At 49.0% G+C, this 12466-nt stretch overlaps 1 protein-coding gene across 1 annotated transcript in view; it reads right to left on the reverse strand.

The window, feature by feature from the left end:
* Positions 1 to 11961, reverse strand: part of LOC144675156 (uncharacterized) — a 74482-nt gene extending 62521 nt beyond the window's left edge. The window contains exons 1-4 of the mRNA XM_078536123.1: positions 11784 to 11961; positions 7522 to 7715; positions 5480 to 5589; positions 1945 to 2019 (exon numbers count right to left, since the gene is read on the reverse strand). Of these exons, the coding sequence (XP_078392249.1) occupies positions 1945 to 2019; positions 5480 to 5589; positions 7522 to 7715; positions 11784 to 11881 (477 nt within the window). The 5' untranslated portion in view covers positions 11882 to 11961. The remainder of the gene's footprint in view (positions 1 to 1944; positions 2020 to 5479; positions 5590 to 7521; positions 7716 to 11783) is intronic.
* Positions 11962 to 12466: the final 505 nt, after the last annotated feature.

Genomic DNA, 12466 nt, shown 5'->3' on the forward strand with positions numbered 1-12466 from the left:
TAGAATAGGGGGAATTAATTCCACATTCTCACCACTCTCTGGGTAAAGACATTTCTCCTGAATTCTCGATTGGATTTATTAGTGACTGTCTTATACTGGACCTTGTCAATAGGTGTAGGAGCCCAACTAGTTCATTAATGTCCTTCAGAAAAGGAACCCTGGACCCCTTACCCAGTATGGGTTAACAAGCGATTCAAACCTTTCACGTGGGTGACTCAATGCCTCAGGGGCAACCAGTGATAGGCAATAAATGCAGTCTTGCCAGCAACACCCACATCTTCAGAATAAGTAACAAACAGTGGTGAAACTTCCTGTGAACCTCTCGCTCCAGGTCTCACCTTTCAGCAGTCTCTCTGCTATTTACTTTTAGGCTTCCTGCTAGTTTCCCCCCTACCCCGAGATATGAACTGCTGGTCGCACTACAGCACCCAAGGGTCAGGGACCTCCAGTACGTCACATCCCTGGCCATAGCTTACATACAACCTTTGATACCAAGTGCAAGTAGGCGATTCAGCTGAGGGAGGTGTCACCAACTTGACGTTCAACCTGTACACCTTTGATAAGGGGCACAGGCTAACCAGCACATCAAGAGTACTTGTTCACTTCCCCCCTCTCCCTCTGCGTCCCCCAAAGGCCACTTGAACCCTTAAAGTCACCACGATTGAGCTCAGTGATTCAGCAAAGCCTCCGACCATTTCTGCTGTTTATCCACTGAGAGATCAGTCGAGCCAGTGAGGTTCCTAAAGTCATGATTCAGTGGTAACACACTAGTTCCTGAGCCCTCTCGGAACGGTGCCGGGGGAGCGCTGCACCGGCCGGGGGAGCGGTGCCAGGGGAGCGGTGCCAGGGGAGCGCCACTTTGCCCGGGGGAGTGTCATTTCGCCCAGGGGAGCGGTGCCGGGGGAGCGGTGCTGGGGGAGCGCCACATCACCCGAGGGAACGGTGCCGGGGGAGCGGTGCTGGGGGAGCGGTGCTGGGGGAGCGCCACATCACCCGAGGGAACGGTGCCGGGGGAGCGGTGCTGGGGGAGCGGTGCTGGGGGAGCGCCACATCACCCGAGGGAACGGTGCCGGGGGAGCGCCACATCACCCGAGGGAACGGTGCCGGGGGAGCGCCACATCACCCGAGGGAACGGTGCCGGGGGAGCGCTGCACCGGCCGGGGGAGCGGTGCCAGGGGAGCGCCACTTCGCCCGGGGGAGCACCGCACTGGCCGGGGGAGCGGTGCCAGGGGAGCGCCACTTTGCCCGGGGGAGTGTCATTTCGCCCAGGGGAGCGGTGCTGGGGGAGCGCCACATCACCCGAGGGAACGGTGCCGGGGGAGCGCTGCACCGCCGGAGGGGCCTTTTTTTTAAAAAATTCTTTCATGGGATGTGGGCAAGGGTAGCATTTGTTGCCCATCTCTAATTGCCCTTTAACTGAGTAGCTTGCTAGGCCATTTCAGAGGGCAGTTAAGAGTCAAACACATTGCTGTGGGTCTGGAGTCACATGTAGGCCAGGCCAGGTAAGGATGGCAGATTTCCTTATGGGTTATTACAAGAATCAACTATGGTTTACTGGTTGCCATTACTGAGAGTAGCTTTTAATTCCAGATTTATGAACTGAATTTAAATTCCACCAGCTGATGTGGTGGGATTTGAACCCAGGCCCCCTGAGCATTAGCCTGGGCCTCTGGATTACCAGTCCAAAGACATTACCCGCTACGCCACCATCTCCCCTCAAAATGTATATTCTTCTTTTTAGATTGTTGTTGTTACTTTTCATAATCAAACAGAGATAACAGGATTTCCTGTCAAACTGTAAGGAGGGAGTTGATCAGATAATCAAAGAGTTTGCAAACATCATCACAAGGCAGGCTTGCTTTACTTTCTACACTGAGCCTGGAATGAGGTGGTGTTTGAAATCCCCGGCTAAACCAGGTAAGCTTCTCTTTCCGTGCTGCGTACCTGTAGTTGGGAGCTGGGCTTGGGGCCCTGACTCAGTCCACTGCCTTCTCCCTGCTCACAGTCGCACAGCTCAAACTGAGAAAACACAAGATACAATGTAATCAGCACAGCCTTCACCCCTCCCCATATACTCCCTGAACATGTATGACATACATTCCCCAACCACTTCCCACAAAAATAATTGTGGTTTTCAAAAAGGAACTGGATTATTATCTAAAGAGGAAATATCAGCAGGGCTCTGGAGAAAGGGCAGCGGAGTGGGGCTAGCCAAGTTGCTCTTGCTGAGAGCTGGCACAAACACAACGGCTGAACGGCCTCCTTCTGTGCTGTAACCATTCTGTGGTTTTAGAAGTGCAGTTTAATCAAAATTCAAGTTCAACAGAGCTTCTCTGCTTTTCGAACCCGTCCCTCGAGAAATGAGCCCCCTTTCCTCGTTTTTTTTTTATGACCTTTTTAACCTACGTCACAACTTTCAACGATTCCATCTGTACCCCTACATACCTGTCACTCTAGACTACTCTGTGCTCCTAGTTTCCAAGGAGTATGCAACCTCCTTATTCTTCCTACCGAAACCTACACTCAAGTCCATTTGATATTTACATGCCCATTATGTAAGTTTATTCCTACCTCCCAGTATTTTGTTACTGTCCTTCAATTTGGAACAACTGCAAATTGTATTTTGATTCCCAAGTCCAAATCACTTCAAAATAAGGAGGAAGCCACTTAGGACTGAGATGGTGAGAAATTCTTATATTCAGAGGATTGAGAATCTTTTTGAAATTCTTTACCCCAGAAGGCTGTGGAAGCTTAGTCATTGAGAAATTTCTAAATACCAATATGGGGATAGTGTGGAACAAAGGCATTGAAGTGCAGGATCAGCCATAATTATATTGAATGGTAGAGCAGGCTCGATAGATTGAATGGCCTATTCCTGTTCCTGTGAGTGCCGCCCCAACAACACTCGAAACTCAACACAATTCAGGACAAAGCAGCCTGGTTGGTTGGCACCTCATCCACCATCCACTCCCCCTACCACCAACACAAGGTGGCAGCTTTGTGTACCAACTACAAGATGCACTGCACCAGCTCACCAAGATTCCTTAGACAGCACCTTCTAAACCTGCGACTTCTACCACTGAGAAGGACAAGGGCAACAGATGAAAGTTCCCCCCCAATCCACTCACCATCCTGACTTGGAACTATATCGCCGTTCCTTCACTGTCACTGGGTCAAAATCCTGGAACTCCCTCCCTAACAGCACTGTGGGTGTACCTACACCACATGGACTGCAGCAGTTCAAGGCAGCAGCTCACCACCACCTTCTCAAGGGCAACTAAGGATGGGCATCGCTGGCTTGGCCAGCATTTTTATTGGCACCTTCCCATGACATCTCAAGTGTAACACCTGCCCTTTTACCTCCTCTCTCCTCACTGTCCAAGGCCCCAAACACTCCTTCCAGGTGAAGGAGCAACTTACTTGTACTTCTTTCAGTTTAGGCTACTGTATTTGCTGCTCACAATACAGTGTCCTCTACATCTGGAGTACTGTGTACAAAACTAGTCTCCTTATTTACGGAAAGATGTAAATGCATTAGCAATTCAGAGAAGGTTTATTAGCCTAATATCAGGAATAGGTGGGTTGTCTTACGAGGAAAAGGTTGGACAGGTTAAGCTTGTATCCACTGGAGTTTAGAAGAGCAAGAGGCTACTTGATTGATCCTGAGGGGTCTGGACAGGGTGGATGTGGAGAGGACGTTTCCTCTTGTGGGAGAATCTAGAACCGGGGGTCACTGTTTAAAAATAAGGGATTGCCGATTTAAGACAGAGGTGAAGAGAAATTTTTTCTCTCAGAGGGTTGAGTATCTTTGGAACTCTCTTCCTCAAAAGGCAGTGAAAGCAGAGTCTTTGAATATTTTTTTATAAGGCAGAGCTAGATAGATTATTGATTAACAAGAGTGGTGAGGGGGGTGAAAAGTTATTGGGGGTAGGGGTTGAGGTTACAATCAGCCATGATCTTACTGAATGGCGGAGCAGGCTCGAGGGGCCAAGTAGCCTACTCCTGCTCTTAATTCGTATGTTCATACATTGAGGAGACCAAACGCAGATTGGGTGACCACTTTGCGGAACACCTCTGCTCAGTCCACAAGCATGATTCCCCAGCTTCATGCTGCTTGCCATTTCAATTCACTATCTTGCTCTCACACTCGCGTTTCTGTCCGTGACCTGCTGCAATGTTCCAGTGAAGCCCAATGCAAGTCCATTTAGTCATTTTATAGCCTTCTAGACTCAACATGGAGTTCAACAATTTCAGACCAGGAACTCTGCCCCCGACCATTTTGATTCTGTTCTTTTTCCCTCCCATAGGCTGGTCTGAATCTTGTTTTTCACGTTTTTTGTTTTCGGGCAGAGCTGGTCATTATTCTGCCATTCACACTCATTCTGGACAAATGCTTTATTTCTTTACCACAACGTTTCTTTACCACAACCATTACCACTCCCCTTTCTTTTTATTCCATGGCATCTTTTGTCATTTAATCTCTCCCACCCACTACCCTATCCCAGACATTCCCTTGTGTTTTTCCTCCCTCTCCCCCTCACCCTTTCAACTGCATAAAACATTTCTACCTTCCTTCAGTTCTGAAGAGTCATAATCAACTCAAAATGTTTTAACTCTGTTTCTCTCTCCACAAACGCTGCCAGACCTGCTGAGTATTTCCAGCATTTTCTGTTTTTATTTCAGGTTTCTAGCATCCACAGTACTCTGCTTTTATTTTGGCGCAATTATATAGGGCTTAGTTAGACTAGACCTGGGATACCATAACAGTTCTGGTCTCCTTACCAAAGGAAGGATATACTTGTTTTACAGGGGTCACTAGACTGATTCCTGGGATGAAAGGGCTGTCCTATAAGGGCAGGATGGGCCTGTACGCTCTGGAATTTAGCTGAATAAAGGGTGATCTTATTTAAATGTATAAGATTCTTAGAGGGCTCGATAGCATAGATGCTACTTCCCTCCACTGGGGAATCCAGAATGCGGGGGCACAGTCTCAGGGTCCAGGGTGGCCATTTAGGACTAAGATGAGGAGAAACTTCTTCAATCAGAGGACTGTGAACCTTTGGAATCAGAGCTGTGGATGTTTCATCATTGAGTATATTCAAGACAAGAGGTCCATACATTTTAGGGCACCAAGGGAATGAAGGGATATGGGGTTAGGGCAGGAATAGTGGAGTTGAGGGTAGAAGATCAGCCATGATCTTGTTGAATAACAGAGCAGCTTCAAGGGGCCCAATGGTTTACTCCAGCTTTGATCTTATGCTCTTGGGGTACACAGATCGCCTCTGCAAGTTCGTCCACAGAGCAGTGCAGTTCCCTGGAACTAGGATCCTGTCTGTTCAGAGCTAGGGAACTCAAAGATGGTGCAACACTGCCCATTCACAATTCCATCTTATAACTGTGAACCCTCTTTCATTATTCTTCAATCAAGGCATTACAAGGGTCGAATAAAAACATCTTTTTCCCTTCCAAACAGATTTACCATGAAGTAAAATTCGGAGTTGGGCTGACGGACTTTATCCCCTCGTTCCACTTGCAAGCTCTGCGGATGTCCAAAGGTCACCGTGTCACCTTCCTTCAGGATCACATCACCTAAGGTCAAAATAGGCAAGTCACATTTACAAAGTAAAACTTTCCCTTTTCACATTAAAGGAGCAAATCCACAGCAAACAGGGCAATTGGGATGTATATATCCACAAAAGAAAACATTTGCAAAACTCTGACGGGGAGGGGAGGGGAGAAGAGGAGAGTGGCATAAATCGCACGGTTCAGACACGATGGATAAATGACCTCCTTCTGTGCTCTATGACTCTGCTCTTGGACTCCAGCTGGGATACAGTTCAACAGCCAAATGGCTCATTTCAGTTGATTGCCCACGTGGATAGCTCTTCAGGAATGAGTGTGAGCGCCAAGTATCAGTGGGCAGAGGGACTGTGGAAGGCCACGGTGCTGAGCCAACCTTCTACCCCACCATAGCACATTTTTGGGTAGAGAGATCAATCAGGATGGGGAGTTGATACCCCTCCCCCACTCATGGAGAGCGGAGGCAAAGCCCAGCAAGAATATGCCCCAACCCCATTGACGTGGAATCATACAGGGCTGTACGGTTCAACATCCAACTCCTGATATTACACATAGACGCGCCCAGGGAGCGCGCGCCGTGGGAGGGCCGGGGACCAGGGAGCGCCGCGCCGTCGGAGGGCCGGGGACCAGGTTGCACCGCGCCGTCGGAGGGCCGGGGACCAGGGAGCGCCGCGCCGTCGGAGGGCCGGGGACCAGGGAGCACCGCACCGTCGGAGGGCCGGGGACCAGGTTGCACCGCGCCGTCGGAGGGCCGGGGACCAGGGAGCGCCGCGCCGTCGGAGGGCCGGGGACCAGGGAGCACCGCACCGTTGGAGGGCCGGGGACCAGGGAGCACCACACCGTCAGTGGGCCAGGTACTAGGGAGCGCCAGGGCCCAGGGAGTGCCGCACCGTCAGAGGGCCAGGGCGCAGGGGCCCAGGGAGCGCCGCACCATTGGAGGGCCAGCAAATGGACTACAAAGTGGGAAAATGTAAGCTTGTCCATTTTGGCAGGAAGAATAATAAAGCATATTATCTAAATGTGATAGATTTCAGAGCTCTGAGATTCAGGGGGATCTGGGTATCCTAGTGCATGAATTACAAAGTATTAGTATGCAGGTACAGCAAGTAATAGAAAGCTAATAGAATGCTTTCGTTTATTGCGAGGGGAATTAAATACAAAAGTAGGGAGGTTAAGCTTCAGTTGTACAGGACACTGGTGAGACCACATCTGGCGTACTCTGTACAGTACTGGTCTTATTTAAGGAAAGATATAAATACATTAGCAGTTCAGAGGTTTACTAAACTCATACAAGGAATGGGCAGGTTGTCTTATGAGGAACGGCTCAACAGGCTAGGCTTGTATCCACTGGAGTTTAGAAGAGTAAGAGGTGACTTGGTTGAAACATAAAAGATCCTGAGGGAACTTGACAGAGTGGATATAGAGAGAATGTTTCCTCTTGTGGGAGAATCTAGAACTAGGAATCACTGTGTAAAGGGTAATTTAAGACAGATGAGAAGAAATTTTTTCTCCCAGAGGGTTAAGAGTCTTTGGAACTCTCTTCCTCAAAAGGCAGTGGAAGCAGGGTCTATGCATGTTTTTAAGGCAGAGCTAAATAGGTTCTTGATCAGCAAGAGGGTAGACAGGAGGTTACAGTCAGATCAGCCATGATCTTATTGAATGGCAGAGCAGGCTTGAGGGACCGAGTGGCCTATTCCTGCTCCTAATTCATATGCATGTTCTTCTGAACAATTGTTACAGGAATCAATGATTTGATCAGTGTCCTGTGGGTAATATTAAGGACTGTGAATAAAACAAGACAAAAAAACAGTAAAAAGCCAGATCGCAGGTATAGCCCTGGCCACCCAAGCACCTCCACCCACCCTGTGCCCCCGCCTCTCACACACTCCCCCCACCCTCATTGACCCTCACCCCCAAGGTACTGGGCGTGCTGCCACTCACTGTCTATGCGCCGGTCGTTGATGTAAACACCGGAGAAGCTGGAGTCGACCAGCCGGTGCTGGTTATCCTGGGCTGATCGGATTACCCGGGCGTGCATCCTGGAGATACTCCTGCTCCTCGATTCTTTGGCAGAGCTGAGGACATAATCAACCACGTCACCATTCCTTCCTATCAGGGTAACCCGCTTGCTGAAGCTGGCCCAGGTGGAATGCGAGAGAGAGTGATAAGAGAGGAGATTAAATCAGATATTGTGCAAGCGACATGGTTGATGTGATGCTATCAGTTTACAAAAAGGCACCCTTTCAGTCAGCCACACAGTCACATTCCATAGTCAGTGCTGTACCCTCTCAGCCCACCCCTCAAGCCCCACTTGCCACCACCCACATTAGCTTAAGCGACAACACCTTCCAAACCCATGACCGCCACCATCTAGAAGGGCAAGGGCAGCAGATGCACGGGAACACCACCACCACCTGGAAGTTTCCCTCCAAGTCACACAGCATTCTGAGTTGGAAATATATCATTGTTCCTTCACTGTCACTGGGTCAAAATCCTGGAACTCTCTCCCTAACAGCTCTGTGGGTGTACCTACACCATGTGGACTGCAATGGTTCAAGGCAGCAGCTCACCACCACCTTTCCAAGGGCAGTTAGGGATGGGCAATAAATGCTGGCCTAGCCCCAGGCCTGGCACACCACACACACCCACCCATCTGCCTCTTGACCTACTCTGAGGACTGCAACCCCCCCACCCCCAACTTGCAAAGCCCCACCTCAACTCTCCAACCACTGGGTGCCTGACATGTCTATCCACACAGTACCCCTGCCTGTCCACAGCCAGTAGGAAAGCAAAAGCCTTGATTGGAGGAATCATTGTCAATTTGCCCCACCCTGGCTCCAATAATTTTTTAAAAACTAAACAAAGTTATCAAAGAAAATGAAAATAAAACAAATTTTGTTTTAATTCTCTGGCGATATTCTCTGGGTATTGTTCACTGTCACAAGTGATGTCCCAAGAGGTCAACCTTCAATTTTTGGGAAGTCTTGGAAGGCTGGCCACTTCTGACATTAGCATTTGATTAGAATTATCTAACGGCAGAGGGACTGTTTTTTCCCCATTTTATGCTGCTGGGCCTGGGAGTCTGATCCCCATATTGATCAGACTTTCCGATGCCCGTCCTAAATTTCCTTGCTGCTTTAACCCCTCGTGATACTTAATATTACTTATCACTAAGCTAGGATAAGGCAGCTCCGAGGTCATAGATAAGACATGGTGGCTACAATGTACACAAGCCTGGGTACCAGTGGGAAAATGATTTAGCTATCACTTTTTTCCTGTGTGTCGGTGTTTGGCTGGAAGTGGGACAGCCAGTCACCCTGCCAAGAGACATTCTGTGTTTAAGTTAATGCACAGTACACAGACACAGTACATCTGCCCAGTTGAAGAAATTTTTGAAAAAGCATAGAAAATTAATAAGAAACAGCTCCTTTTATTGCTAATACACAACCGACCGTGCATGAAAAGTAAGCGGGAACTTAAAAATTAGTAAGATCTTGGAAAGAGCAGCCAGCCTCACCACTCTGACCTTTAGAATCTTGTTTTAATCCAACAAAACTTCAATTCTTTCACACAACAGAACAACAGCACAGAGAACACTGACAATCTGGCAGGCAGTGTGAAAAGGGGCTGATATTTTCTCCACTTGGAAGTTTTCTTTCCCCTCCTGCACCATTTCGCTCCTTGCCCGGAACCCACAGGGACGCTCTCAGTATCTGCCGCCTCTTGTTGACCCTCCTGCCCGACAAGTGCCTAGCGCCGGCTCCTTGGCTGCTTTCCAAGGCTGCCCGCCCAGCCTCCAGATGCCAGTTCCCTTGGCGGCTTTCCTCCAGCCAACGCCACACTTCATCCGCGCACTCGGCTTCTTCTTCACCCTGGCCGGGCTCATCCTCATCTTCCCCTTCCTACTGGCATCTGTTCTCCACTGCCCGCCCCAGCCTGGGCAGCTCTGGCCCTCCAGGTGATGTCGGTTGATCTTGAAGGAGCCCGAGGCCCCGGTGCCTGCCATCTGCAGCAGCAAGCCCTCAATGGCCAGGCTGCAGACTGCCTGGTTCACCCGCGAGTTGATCTGCGGCACATCATGTGATACAGAAGTGATATGATTTGCACATGTGGGAGGTAAATACCAACACTGGCTGGTTAGGCCGAATGGTCTGCTTCCCATGCAGGTGGACAATGGGAGCTTTACTCTGTATCTGACCCTGTGTGGCACCTGCCCTGGGATTGTTTGATGGGGACAGTGTAGAGGGAGCTTTACTCTGTATCTAACCCCGTGCTGTACCTGTCCTGGGAGTGTTTGATGCGGACAGTGTAAAGGGAGCTTTACTCTGTATCTAACCCTGTGCTGTACCTGTCCTGGGAGTGTTTGATGGGGATGGTGTAGAGGGAGATTTACTCTGTATCTAACCCCGTGCTGTACCTGTCCTGGGAGTGTTTGATGGGGACAGTGTAGAGGGAGCTTTACTCTGTATCTAACCCCGTGCTGTACCTGTCCTGGGAGTGTTTGATGGGGACAGTGTAGAGGGAGCTTTGCTCTGTATCTAACCCTATGCTGTACCTGCCCTGGGAGTGTTTGATGGGGACACTGTAGAGGGAGCTTTACTCTGTATCTAACCCCGTGCTGTACCTGTCCTGGGAGTGTTTGATGGGGACAGTGTAGAGGGAGCTTTACTCTGTATCTAATCCTGTGCTGTACCTGTCCTGGGAGTGTTTGATGGGGACAGTGTGGAGGGAGCTTTACTCTGTATCTAACCCCGTGCTGTACCTGTCCTGGGAGTGTTTGATGGGGACAGTGTAGAGAGAGCTTTACTCTGTATCTAACCCCGTGCTGTACCTGTCCTGGGAGTGTTTGATGGGGACAGTGTAGAGGGAGCTTTACTCTGTATCTAACCCTGTGCTGTACCTGCCCTGGGAGTGTTTGATGGGGACAGTGTGGAGGGAGCTTTACTCTGTATCTAACAATTTGTATTTATATTGTATATTTAAAATACTAAAACATCAAGGCTCTTCACAGTAAAGATTAAAAAACAAAATTTGATAGACAATATTAAGCAGCTTAAAGCACTGTCAGCATTGGTGGATAGGGAGTGGTGAGGCCACAGAGGGAAAACAAGGGTGAGAATCATTGCCAGACCGAGTTAAAGTAGGTCAGCGAGCGCAGGTGTGACTGGGGCTTCAGATACAAGGCAGTTGAGTTTTGGATGAGTTCCAGTTCACGTAGGGTGGAAGCTGGAAGACCAGCTAGGACAGCTGTGGAATAGTCAAGTCATGAAATAATTATGGCACAGCTGGGGGTTTCAGCAGCAGGGGAGCTGGGGCAAGGTAGAATCGAGCAATGCTACTGAGATAAAAATAAGCAGTCTTAGTGATCGATGTGTGACTGTAAGATCATCTCAAGGGCGAATATGACACCAAGGTTGCAAAAAGTCTGGTTCCAACTGAATGACTAAGGAAACAATGGCGCTGGTAGCTAGGGCACAGAGGAGCCAAAGACAATGGCTTTTCAATATTTAATTGGCAGGAAATGCCGCTCATCCAGTTCTTATGTCAAACAAGGAGTCTGACAAATCAGACAGTGGTGAGGTTGAGAGGCTTGCTGCTGGATATAGTCAGAAACAAACAGCAGGAGTCCAAGGATAAATCCTTGGAGACGCCAAAGGCTGGAAGGGAAGCCATTGCAGATGAAGAAAGTGGCGGAGTGGTAATATCACTGGACTACTAATCCAGAGGCCCAGGAAATGTTCAAATCCCACCACAGCAGCTGGTGAAATTTAAATTCAGTTAATAAATCTGGAGTTGAAAGCTAGTCTCAGTAACGGTGGCCATGAAACTATCATTGATTGTTGTAAAAACCCATCTGGTTCACTAATGCCCTTTAGGAAAGGAAATCTGCCGTCCTTAACTGGTCTGGCCTACATGTCACCCCAGAGACACAGCAATGTGGTCGACTCTTAACTGCCTTCAATCCTGCCTTGCCAGCGATTCCCACATCCCATGAAAGAATAAAGGAGCAAAGGTAATTCTCTGGCCATGACTGCAGTAGAACGAGGTGAGGGGCAGTCCCACCCAACTGGACAATGGACAGCCTGCCCTGGGAATCCCCAAACGCAACGAGTCAGAACTACATGGTCTTGCCTAATTGCCGGCGTCAGTTTCCATCCTGAATAAGCCCACAATCCTGTCCAATACCACTCCATATTACTCACTCAATTAAATTGGCGACATCTGGGAGTGACGCTCTACATCCGATGCGTCGAAGGTGATACTGAGGAAATCCGTCGCTGTTTGAGCGATGACTTGTCATATTCACAGCAGTCAGTTCACACCTACACAGAGCCTGTAACTGAAAACAGACAGGAACAGGGGGGAGGCCATTCAGCCCCTCAAGCCTGTTCCATCATTCAATTAGATCATGGCTGATATGCATCTCAAACCCATTTACCCACCTTTGATCCAAATTTCTTAATGCCCTCAATCTATCAATCTCGACAGCTCCAACTGACCCCCATTTTGTTTGTGGAAGGGGTTGAGAGAACATTCCAGATTTCCTCTCCCGTGTGAAGGAGTCCTTCCTTAAATCACACTGGACAATCCAACTGTAATGTTAAGGTTCTGCCCCCTTGTTTTGGACTCCCGCCCACACCCCCACCCCACCATCAGAAGCAATAGTTTCTCTCTATCTTTCTTTTTTATATTCATTCACAGGATGTGGGCTTCACTGGCTGGGCCAGCATTTATTACCCATCACTAGTTGCCCTTGAGAAGGTGTTGGTGAGCTGCCTTCTTGAACCGCAGCAGTCCATGTGGTGTAGGTACACCCACAGTGCTGCTAGGAAAGGAGTTCCAGGATTTTGACCCAGCAACAGTGAAGGAATGGTGATATATTTCC

Source organism: Cetorhinus maximus, chromosome 3 (genome assembly GCF_964194155.1).
Source record: "Cetorhinus maximus chromosome 3, sCetMax3.hap1.1, whole genome shotgun sequence".
In the NCBI taxonomy this organism is placed as follows: domain Eukaryota; kingdom Metazoa; phylum Chordata; class Chondrichthyes; order Lamniformes; family Cetorhinidae; genus Cetorhinus; species Cetorhinus maximus.